Genomic DNA, 12,540 nt, shown 5'->3' on the forward strand with positions numbered 1-12,540 from the left:
AAAAAAATTGAATCCCATCACTGCTGGGTACACATATCCACACAGATAGGCTCTCTTTCTCAAGTACTAGATTTTGAAAAGCTGTTTTCGTTTGAGGAGGGAAAGGAAGTGTTATTCTGCATCTTCAGCACTATTATTCAGTATCTTCAAATAAACAACTACTTATTGTGACAGATGCATTAATAAAACCATAGGATAATCATTTCCTCCAGCTGTTCATTTATTTAAAAAACTAAATGAAGTCCAGAATAAAAGGAAAAAGAACAAACATTTTGGTGGTTAGCTGCAGCTGAATGATGAAGCTAAAACCTAGACTCTAGTCAGAAAGATTACTCATGACTATCATTCCAAAATGTAACCATCCTGTTTTAATTTCTTGTATATTTGAATGTGTAACTGTCCTGAGTGTTTCCATTCAACAGACCCAGTTTAAATGAGTACCATATTAATATTAAGACATCTAACAAAATGTACCTGCCAGTTGCTTCAAAGCATCCATTTCTTTGATTAAAACATATGTATCAGAAAATGTAAACAATGAATAAAAACTATACAATGACCTGGCAAATATGCATTGCAGGCCACAATTTTTTTCTCAATGCATCTAATTTAATGTATATAAAGGTAAAGGTTCCCCCCCAAATGCGTGCTAGTCATTTCCAGCTCTAGAGGTGGTGCTCATCTCTATTTCTAAGCCGCAGAGCCAACACTGTCCAAAGTCGTCTCTGTGGTCATGTGGCCAGCATAACTAAACACCAAAGGTGCATGCAGCGCTGTTACCTTCCCACCAAAGTGGCCCCTATTTTTCTACTTGCATTTTTACGTGCTTTCAAACTGATAGATTGCCAGAAGCTGGGACAAGTAATGGGAGCTCACTCCGCTACGGATTCGAACTGCTGAACTGCCGACCTTCTGATCGACAAGCTCAGTGTCTTAGCCACTGAGCCACTGCATCCCAATTTAACAGATATATACCTATACTAAACTGTAGAAGGTGGCTTTGTCATATATTTTATTTGAAAAGTTACTTTGAAATGAGATGGGTGGCAAATAAATTTGATTATATATATATAACCTGTGCTATATTACATCTTAGGCAAACGTCTTAGCTATTAAGCCACAAGTTCTCCTCCTTATCAGCTGAAGCCAGGGAAGAAGGTATATAAGATGTAATATAGCACAGGTTCGAATCCCAGTAAGGGTATGGCTAGCTGATGAGAGCTAAATAGCTTGAAATAGATCTATACTAGTCTCCCTTTATTTATTTATCAGCACAAATATAATACAAAATGTGTAACAAAGGCAACAGTAAAAATATTGGGTTTCTGTCGTGATGGACTCTTGTGACGAGCCGATTGACAGATAATGGAAGCTGTTAGCTTCTTTCCATAATTGGGGCTTACCAGGGGTTGTGACACTATATATATATATATATATATATATATATATATATATATATATGTATGTATGTATGTATGTATGTATGTATGTATGTATGTATGTATGTATGTGTATATATATATATATATATATATATATATATATATATATATACATACACATACATACATAAACACACACACACACACACACACACACACACACACACACTTTTGATTTGATTTGATTGCCACCTATCTTGTTTATGTATCAAAATGTACTGTAAGTCTGTTGTAAACAATATTTGCAGAATTCAGTCTGGAGAACTAAGTAAAATACAGGCCCAATGATAAGAAACAGGATATCATCATTAAGAGTGGTAGCTATTGAGCTTTTTATCATCTCATCATTTTTGGTAACCATAAAACATGGTCACCATTGCCACATTTGAGGGCTGTGAATTTTATAACTGAACCACCAACTATGTAGGGACAGCTGAGACATCCCAATATTTGATCTGGGTCTCCCCGCTGCTCTCAAAAACAACGCCAGTAACCTTATCAAGTGTTTTGCTTACTGTCAACTTCAGAAACATGATCATAGCTGGTACCTTTTTTTTTTTGTTACATTTCCATAAAGTGGCAGTCTGCCAACAGGATATCTCTTTTTTTTTTCTCTCCAGCCCATTATCTCTGCCAGACAAATGGAAATGTACTACAACGCCAGCTGTACAAACAGAAGGCATGACAGGTTGCAGAAAGACACAAATAGACATCTGGAACAAAATTATATTACACCCCTATGAGATCTCTACGGCATTCGGGCACTCTATGCAAAGTAGAGCCGAGGTGGCGCAGTGGTTAGGGTGCAGTACTGCAGGCCACTTCAGCTGACTGTTATCTGCAATTCAGCGGTTCTAATCTCACCAGCTCAAGGTTGACTCAGCCTTCCATCCTTCCGAGGTGGGTGAAATGAGGACCCAGACTGTGGGGGCGATATGCTGACTCTGTAAACCGTTTAGAGAGGGCTGAAAGCCCTAAGAAGCGGTATATAAGTCTAACTGCTATTGCTATTGCTATAGAGTGGGCAAGAACTGCTCCCTTGTGCTGGGTGCTCCATCCCTGGATGTTTTTAAGAAAAGTTTGAACATCTGTTTGTCTGGAATAGTATAAGGCCGTGATGGCGAACCTATGGCACACATGCCCAAAGTGGTCCATGTCACTTGGCATGTGCGGCATCGACCCTTCCTCTTCCAGGTTTCTGGCGTGCATGCACACGCAACAATCAGTTGGCTTTCCTTTGTGTGGCAGTGCCGGAAACTGGTCTTCCATTTTCCAGGTCTTCCGTTTTCCAGAATGAGTATGCGTGCTGGTCAGCTGATGGTCAGTAACCGGAAGAGCAGCTGGCCGGCCCGCATGTGCATGCCGGAAACCGGAAGTTCATTTTCTAGCATACACGTCCCTGGGCTGCTCCTCTTTCGAGTTGCAGCCCCGACGGGCACACGAAGCGCACATGCGCGCACTCCCTTTTCAGCACTCGGTGCCGAAAGGTTTCGCCATCACTGGTATAAGGGCTCCTGCCTTGGACCAGTGGGTTGGACTAGAAGACCTTCAAGGTCCCTTCCAGCCCTATGATTCTAATTTATTAGTATTTTTCAAATCAGTAGAAAGAGTAGCTTGGTACCCAAGCGAAGTAGCAAACTTATATTATGCAAACCAAGGAGTAAGAGCACTAGAAAAAGCCTTGGGATCTTCTGCAGAATCAGTATGTATTACTAAATCCAGATTTTTAAGGTTGCATTTAATCTGTATGTCTGCACCATTTAATTCTTGTTTTATTTATTAGATTTTAAACCACCTTTATTTGTAGGTAACTCAACAAGGTGAACAAACTGCACATAATATTCCTTCTTCTTATTTTCCCCACAACATGCTAGCGGGATAGGTTGGGCCAATAGAGAAGGAGTGTTCCCAAATCACCCAAATGGCTTTTATGTGTAAGGCAAGGCTAGAACTCATTGAGTACCATCAAACCATGAGAGTTGTTTTTATGCCTACATACATATGAGGGCATCCATTGATTTTACAAAGGGATGCTCGGTAAAAAATTAATTCAGTCCTTTATTTCTCAAGCCCTATACATTTTTGTACTGACAACTGGATGGTGTATATATTCTCATCCATGCATGTACACATATGTATAAGTGTATTGTACATGTATGTGTATTTCACAAACATCTAAAAACTCTATTTTTCACCCAATCACAGTTGATTGGGGAAAGCAGATATACTTTCTTCTGTGTATTCATATCAAGATCTGGATGAGCATAAATCATTATTCATCAATAAATATCTAAGTTGATGGAGACCTGAGTTGCTTCTTGCAAATAAAATCTTAGTGCTTTGGCTCCCTCTGCTGTTCATCTAGATTAATGTTTCTCAACCTTATCAGTTTGAAGATGGGTGAACTTCAAATTTGCTAAAGGATGCCGATTTTTGAAATAATGCAATTGACCAGAATGTCTGTGTCTGTGTCTGTGTCTGTGTGTCTGTGTCTGTGTCTGTGTCTGTGTGTGTTGTATTTGAACAAAGGCAACAGTAAAAATATTGGCGTTCTGTCTGGATGGTCTCTTGTGATGAGCCACAGAGAAAGGAAGCAGTATGCCTCCTCCCATATTTGGGCATACCAAGGGTTGTGACACTATATATATATATATATATATATATATATATGTGTGTGTGTGTGTGTGTGTGTGTGTGTGTGTGTGTGTGTGTGTGTATATATGTATATATGTATATATGTGTATATATGTATGTATGTATGTATGTATGTATATATATATATATATATATATATATATATATATATATATATATATATATATATATATATATATATATATATATATATATATATATGTATAATCGGGGCAGGGGTGAAATTCAGCAGGTGCTGACAGGTTCCGGAGAACCGGTAGGGGAAATTTGGAGTAGTTCAGGGAACCAGCAAATACCAGCTCTGGCTGGCCCCAGAGTGGGGAGGGAATTGCAGTATCCTTCCCCTGCCACACCCACCAAGCCACGCCCACAGAACCAGTAGGGAAAAATTTGGAATCTCACCCCTGGATCAGGGGTGTCAAATTCAAGGCCTGTGGGGCAAATTTGCTGACAAAGGGTTGCAGAAGGCCATTGCAGCCGAAAATGGAGTTCGGGAGCCCGATCTGGCTGGCAGAGCGCTCAACCTACCATAGGCACCCCTGACATAAGTGATATCAAGTTGGCCATGCCCACCCCAGTCCCCGAGGTCATACACAACCCTGATGTGGCCCTCAATGAAATCGAGTTTGACACCCAATATAGATCACACACACATGTAAGGATATCCCTGCTGTGTAACTGAGTCAGTTGGTCACTCTTTATTCAAAGATTTGAAAGATTTACACTGAATCGGCATATTTCTGTTATATATGTGTTGTGGCCCAGCAGGAGCCGTTGGAGCTGCTGATGGACTCCGATAGCGAGGGACCCTATGAGTCTGCTATGGAAGATGTGGAGGACCCTGGGCAGGGTTCAGACGCAGAGCAGGGACCAGAGAGGCTGGTTGGCCACCAGGAGGCGCCTGAGGCATGGAGCAGTGGGGAAGATCAAAGTGAGTTTGTCCCTGACGCCAGGCAACGGAGGGCAGAGAAACAGAGGCAACGGTTATGGAGACAAACTCATAAGAGATAATCAAGCCCAGGTGGTTGTGGCTTGGCCCCTCCCAAGAGAGTATATAAGAAGAGACTTTGGGAGGAGTCCTTTTGCAGGACACAACCATTCATACTAATCTGGAGAATTCCTTGTCTGGTCTGCCTTGTGTTTCCGTGTCTGTTGGAGTCTGGGTTGTTGCCAAATTCTTGCCAGTGAGTCGTGTCTGGGCTTTCAGCCAACAGGATTATAATTACTGTGAATAAAGAGTGGCAAACAGCTAAGCCTGTGTCTGCATTCATTACCAGACGGAGGGGGGGGGGCAGAACATATATGTAAGTTGTTTTTTGTCATTCCACCCCATGACTTAAGCCAGGGGTCATGGCCTACCTTCGGTTTTTGAGCTGTTCAGAACCGGGCTGTGGAAATGGCGGATGAGCCCACTGCTCACACAAATGGAGCTGTGTGCGGTCACTGCACTCACACGCCTGTCATTCAGGTGGAATCATAGCCACTCCCTCCCCGTTTGCTAAACAGCCAGCAATGACTCCAATCTCCTTAATTATTCAGCTGTAAGGGTGGATTCAGACAGCACATTAAGTTGAACACGTTACATTATGGCTTAGTATAACACGTGAAGCCTGCCAGTCATTCTCCTCCTGCCGCCTTTTTTATTTGTCCTTCTCTGAGTTTTGGTTTTTATTTATTCTATACTTCCTTTATTACTTTTTACAAAGTACTCATGCAGGCAAATATGTAACACACCTTCCTCCTCCTATTTTCCTCACCACAACCCTGTGAGGTGGGTTAGGTTGAGAGTGACTGGCCCATATTACCCACTTGGCTTTCATGACTTAAGGCAGGGCTTGAACTCATGATCTCTAGCTTTGTAGCCCGGAGGAGAGGGGGGCTTAATCTTTAGAAGTGACATCCACGTTTCATTCAGTTAAATATTTATCTTGCTTACTGCATGATTCTTGTGAAATCAAGTGTTCTTGTTTGTAAAATAAGCTCAGGCATTCATAACCAGCAATACATTGAATTCACTTTTCGGTGGGGGGGAGGGGATTAAGACCCTTCAATAGCAATAGCAATAGCAGTTCGACTTATATACCGCTTCATAGGGCTTTCAGTCCTCTCTAAGCGGTTTACAGTCAGCATATCACCCCCACAGTCTGGGTCCTCATTTCACCCACCTCGGAAGGATGGAAGGCTGAGTCAACCTTGAGCCGGTGAGATTTGAACCGCCGAACTGCAGCTAACAGTCAGCTGAAGTGGCCTGCAGTACTGCACTCTAACCACTGCGCCACCTCGGCTCATTCAATACATACCATGCACTCAAGTAGGACTGCTTCAGCCTTTTCCCTCTCTTGGCTATAGAGGCAACATCTGATTGCATTTTATTTAGAGAATCAGGAATAGAGAATAGGGGAGGGGGATACCAGCATGCTTGAAATAAATTTGTTACAATCCCAGTGATGCTTGTATTATATTCAAACTTGGCCTAGCCCAGTGCACACTCTCTAAAGCAACAGTCACCAACTAATGCTCTGTGGACCACTGGTCGTACACGAGAAAATTTTGGTGATCCGCAGAAAAATTATTTGTATTGTTTTAGATTGCACTAAATCAGGGGTCCTCAAACTACGCCCCCTGGGCTGGATACGTGCAATGAACATTTGTGCTGCAAACAGTCTCCCCCTTTGGGGTCTTTTTGTGCAGGTCGAAGGGGGGGGGGGAGAAATTCCAACTTGGGGGGTCTGCTTCGGCCTCCTGGTGCCGGGCTTTGGGTGAAGGCTGGAGGGAAGTGCCACTGGTAGCAAAGAGCCAGAGGGCCTTGTTCCAGTGGGACTGTATCATGGCCTGGAACTGGCTGACCATCTCAACCCCCTGAGCCTCCAGGTGCCGATACCTGGCCTTGCACTCATGCAGGTCTTCCCTTTGCTTGGAAAGCCTGTGCTCATAGTCCTCAGTGAGGTGCTTCTGTTGAGCCTCCTTCTCGGTCAGATCCAATTTGAACTGAGCCAGCTATTTTGCAACTCTTCCTCATGGTGGCTGCTTTGCTACAGCAACTGCTTCCTGTTGGCGCCCTGAATAACCCGGGCTGGGAGGTGAGGAGTGGCTGGAAGTGGCGAGTAGAGCTGGCAAGGCGCCCCTTGACGTGAATGACATCGAGTTGGCCACGCCTACGTAATCACATGACCACCTTGCCACACCCACCCAGCCAGTCCTTAGGCAGATCATAATAGTGGTCGTGGGATTTTAAATTATGAATTTAGTCATCCCTGAGGGCCAAAAGGTTGGTGACTCCTGCTCTAAATCATAACCATGGGGATTCTGTAAGTCTTTAAGTGTGTGGATCAGTCATAAATCATATTTTTCAGGGTCATTGAAATGTTAAAACAGTCACTAAACAAATAATTGTAAATCAAGGGCTACCTGTACTTTTTTTTAAAAATGAAAGAGAATCTGAGAGTAGAATGTCAACCTTTCCCAAGCTTTCTAGATATTTTCTACCTAGCCTTCTCTTTTACATGGTCCTCTCCAACATGAAAAGAAAAAAAAAAAGCTATTAAAATTCAGGCAAAGCGGATAAAAATAAGGGCTTTATTCAAAATTAGTTGAACATCAATTATCCAATAAAAGTGGGCTCCAACAAATAAGTTAATCAATGTAAGAAGCTGCCCAATGATACAAAAATAAAACTCCAGAGTTAAGACTGTGAGTGAACATCTTTGGGAAGGTTTATTGATTGTGAGCTTCAGTCCTTCATAATCCTCCTATGGGTGGATTATTAAATCAGATCTGACATGCCCTGTTTTATCTCCAAATTCATCACAATGGTATCTTGTCACCAATTTGCAGAAATCTGGTGCTTAATTAACACAGGGTTTTCTCTCATATGAAAAATCGGGGGAAATATACAGAGACACATTTTATCCTTCTAATTAAAGCCTAATCAATTCACTTGCCATTGCGTCTCTCATACCAGGATCTGAAATCCAATCCCCAGAGATAAACTGCTAAAATCTAACAGCCCTTGTCTAACACTTGGTGAGAACCGAAAGCTAAGCGAGTGGGCATAAAACAATTCACAAAGTGCCATAATTTTGCTGCACATCATTGAGCAAAGCGTATGTAAAGTGGTCTTTATTTCTCAGCCATGGGTTTGGCCTTCCCTTGATCTTCCACTTTCTTGATGGCAGCTTGTATGGCTTCTTGGTCACCCAGAAATTGGTGGGGGCCAAGCGGTTGCAGATTTTCATCAAGTTCGAGGAGAACCGGCACGCCAGTAGGAAGAGTCACGTTGACTATTGCCTCATCAGAGATGCCTGCAGAGAAAAAGGAAAAAATTTACTATCACTACCTTACGCCAGTTGTAGGTAAGCTTTAGCGCTATCATTGTTCTGACCTGGGCTTCCCCAAAAAGCATGAGGCAGTCCTGGTCCCGACAAAATCCCTTTTATTAAACGAATGTGAATTCCTCTCATTCACATTCAACAAGGCCTGGAAAACAGCCTTTCAAAGGAATATTTATGACTACAGACCTTATCTATCTTGGAAAGCTGCCATGTAAATATTTTCCAAATGAGGTGCTGTGCCAGGGAAGACTGGGCACAGAGTCTCTGAGATTCACGGACAGATCTTCATACTCCTGAAACCTATCCTCTGCACTGGCTTCCAATCGGTCTCCGGATACGCTTCATACGGATACGCTTCAAGGTGCTAGTTATTACTTATAAAGCCCTTCATGGTATTGGACCTGGGTACTTGAGAGACCGCCTGCTGCCAATTACTTCCCAAAGACCCATTAGATCGCACAGGGTCGGCCTCCTCCAGGTTCCATCCACCAGCCAATGCCATCTGGCTACGACCTCGGGGAGGGCCTTCTCTGTTGCAGCTCCGGCCCTTTGGAACGAACTCCCTGTGGAGATTCGGACCCTCACCTCTCTCCCGGCTTTCCGAAAAGCCGTTAAAACCTGGCTGTGTCGGCAGGCCTGGGGTTGAGCTCCCTTCCCCTCTCGACAGGTGTGATTGTTGGTTGTTTTAAATGTCTGTCTTGTATTTGTATGTGCCCCTTCCCATTTGAGTTGTTCGCCGCCCTGAGTCCCTTCAGGGAATAGGGCAGCATATAAATAAAATAAAACTTAAAACTTAAACTTAAACGAATCTAATGAAACGAACAAATTGTTCCTGGCAAAAGCCCACTCTCCCTTTGCTCTTTTATTTCCTATGGGAGGGGCCAATCACCTTCCACCTGTGACTTTACTCCCAAGTCTACCCTGATTTCTGAGTTGTTCTTTTCTTCTGGCGGCTCTGCGCATGCGCACACTGGGAACAGGCTCTAGCTGTTCCTCTGCCTCACTGCTGTCTAGTTCTGTAGGCACCCAATCACTGCTAGACAACCTCGGCCCTGTCTTTGCCTCCAACGCAGAGCCCTCGTCCGAGCCTTCCCCAGCCTCCAGGACTGGTCCATGCTCCTCCCCAACCTCCTCACTGTCCAACTCTGCTGCCAGTTCTGCTGGCCGCTGGTCGGCCACAACAATCATGGAATATGTCAGGAAGGTCTTGGATTTGCTAGAAAAAAATTGCACTTTTCATTTTCAAATGTTTTAAATTAAACCACATGGATGACTATGGAGATTCTCAATCATCCAAGACATGATTGTCCCAAAGGTGCTTTTTCCAAAGGCAAATGGACTTTGTTTTTCCTCATTGGAGATGTTTTGTTTCTTATCCAAGAAGTTTCTTCAGGTCTGACAAGTTCAGGAGCTTCTTGCATGAGAAGTGAAATGTCTTCAAGTTAATGGCAAACACTTGTAAACAAATGAGATTAGATCAAACATCATCAAACTTGGTTCAAAATCATGGCCTGCAAATGACTAAAATTCAATGCAACATTCTGAACCAAAAAAGACACAGCTTATTATAGATTCACACTGAGCTGAGCCAAAGTGTCAGTTCTCTACTGGTGAGGACAGGTATCGTCAGGTAATGAGGATTTAATAGCTGCCAGCTGATGTAAGGTTGTAAACTGTCATTTGTAAGCCGATGCAATGAGGATGATTCAGCAATACAGGCATTGCCTATTTAAGACTCTGATGGGGTCCACACAAGTCATTTACCTTTTTAAGAGGTGTTTATAATATGTGGCCATTAGAGGGTGTTTCTCTCTCTCTCTCTCATCGTGTATTCATTTCTCTCCCTGGGTTCGTAGCTGTGTGATAAGGGATTTATCTTCATGTATATGTCTGTATATATTTGTATATTAAACCGCTGTTAATTGTATAAAGGCTCTGTATGCTATGTGCTGTGTTTTGCTCCTGGGTTTATCTCATAATAATAGTCACGCTGCCAAAAAAATCTCTGACATATTACATATCCTTTGAAGGATCCATGCAATATACAATTCCTGATCGCCAACTCCATATAACAGACATTTTGACATAGGAAGAAAACAAAAAATTGCAAAACCGTCTTGGATAATCTCTGATCTAGCCAATGTGTTTCTTACTTGGACATAAGATTCATGCTGGACCACCCAAAGTTCTAGTTTTCAAGAGACCCACAAAGCAGGGAACAGTCTTAGTATTCGCCAACTATTCACCAATACACAGAGATATGCGGGTATATATGCATATCTCCATTGTTGTTGTTAGTTGCGAAGTCATGTCCGACCCATCACGACCTCATGGACAATATTCCTCCAGGCCTGCCTGTCTTCTACTTTCCCCTGAGGTCCATTTAAGCTCACGCCTTCTGCTTCAGTGACTCCATCCAGTCACCTCATTCTCTGCCGTCCCTTTCTTCTTTTGCCCTCCATCTTTCCCAGCATGAGGCTCTTCTCCAGTGAGTCCTTCTATCTCATTAGGTAGACTCCAAAAGGATTTGAGTTTCATCTTCAGGATCTGGTCTTCTAAAGAGCAGCCAGGGTTGATCCCCTCTAGGACTGACCGGTTTGATCACCTTGCAGTCCAAGGGACTTGCAGGAGTCTTCTCCAGCACCACAGTTCAAAGACCTCCATTCTTTGGCGCTCAGCCTTCCTTATGATCCAACTTTCACAGCCATACAATGCAGCCATACATTGCAACTGCAATATCTCCATAAACACACCAAAGCCACCAAGTTTTGTAAGCTTTTGTTGTTCTGCTAAATTAAACCACCTTTCCTTAAAAGAAAATAAATTGTGCTCTATGTTGTTGAGTTTTCTGAATTACAGAAAACTCAACAACATCGCACACACACACCCCATGGCCCTTCTCCAATCCTAGACAATGCATTTGGTCTGGCATCCCTACGATTCTTCTTATCCTTAATGCTTGCCACTTTTTCTTTAAAGAAGATTTCTCTGCCCAAACATTTCAGGACCAATTCAATGAAGCAGTATGACTTTCAACAATGCTGCTACTATAAGAGTCAACGCTTTGTGAAAAGAGGAAAACGGAGGAGAGTGGGGAGGAATTGTGCTAATCCTCCTTTATCCACAAAAGTGACATACACGTTACAGCTGAAAGCTACAAACTTTGCCCCCAAATGCTATCAGTTGTTTAGGAGACTCAGAACAGCTGAGAAACATCCGTCTTCATTGGATACGCTAAACAGGAAAAACAGCAGGAAAAACAGCTGGCAGCCGAGTAGATGGGGAAATTTCTCAGAGAAGCATGCCTGGAAAATGAGTTTGCATTAGGAGAGAGTGGAAGGAGAGAGTGTGGAAGCCTGGTAAGATTTCATTACCGTATTTTTCGGAGCAGAAGACGCACCTTTTTCCCTTAAAAAAGAGGCTGAAAATCTGGGTGTGTCTTATACACTGAATACAGCATTTTTTGCCTCCCGAAACTCCGCCCCCTTCACCAAAATGGCTGTGCATAGCTTGTAGGAGGCTTTCAGGGAGCTCCTGGGAGCTGGGGAGGCCAGAAATGAGCGAAAAAACGGCCCAGTTTTTGCTCAATTTTGCCTGCCCAGCCCCCAAGGAGCACTCTATAAGCTTCCTAATGCCCTTTTTTGACAAAAAATGGGCCCGTTTTCACAACCCCCCAAAACACTCTACAATTCTCCTAAGGGATATTCATGCCCTTTTTGGGGGAGAAAAAAAAAACCTGGCCTGTTTTCGTGGAAAATGGGCCGTTTGGGGGAGGTTTGCAGAGTGCAGAAACTTTTGCCTCTTCAAACCTTGGTGCGTCTTATACTCTGAAAAATACGGTAATTTGTTCAAGCTAGTCCAATTTGAGAGCAAGATCCAGTGAAACAGAAGGGATGGATTGCATGAAGGTTGAGCAAAGTAGGAACTGAATACAGATAGTCCTCGACTTACAACAGTTCACTTAGTGGCCGTTCAGAGTTACAACGGCACTGGAAAAAAGTGACTTATGACCATTTTTCACCCTTATGGTTATTGCAGCATCCCCACGGGCACAAGATCGGCTGCTTGGCAACTCTCATTTTATGATAGTCGCAATTCCTGGTTGTTTCCTA

The 12,540-nt window shown here is 43.1% G+C and overlaps 1 protein-coding gene across 1 annotated transcript in view; it reads right to left on the bottom strand.

Annotated features, from left to right (window-relative positions):
• Window positions 1–7,654: 7,654 nt before the first annotated feature.
• Window positions 7,655–12,540, bottom strand: part of BPGM (bisphosphoglycerate mutase) — a 29,232-nt gene continuing 24,346 nt past the window's right edge. Inside the window, exon 3 of the mRNA XM_032220907.1 lies at window positions 7,655–8,398. Coding sequence (XP_032076798.1) covers window positions 8,217–8,398 — 182 coding nt within the window. The 3' untranslated portion in view covers window positions 7,655–8,216. The remainder of the gene's footprint in view (window positions 8,399–12,540) is intronic.

The sequence above is a fragment of the Thamnophis elegans genome, chromosome 7, assembly GCF_009769535.1.
Source record: "Thamnophis elegans isolate rThaEle1 chromosome 7, rThaEle1.pri, whole genome shotgun sequence".
NCBI lineage: Eukaryota > Metazoa > Chordata > Lepidosauria > Squamata > Colubridae > Thamnophis > Thamnophis elegans.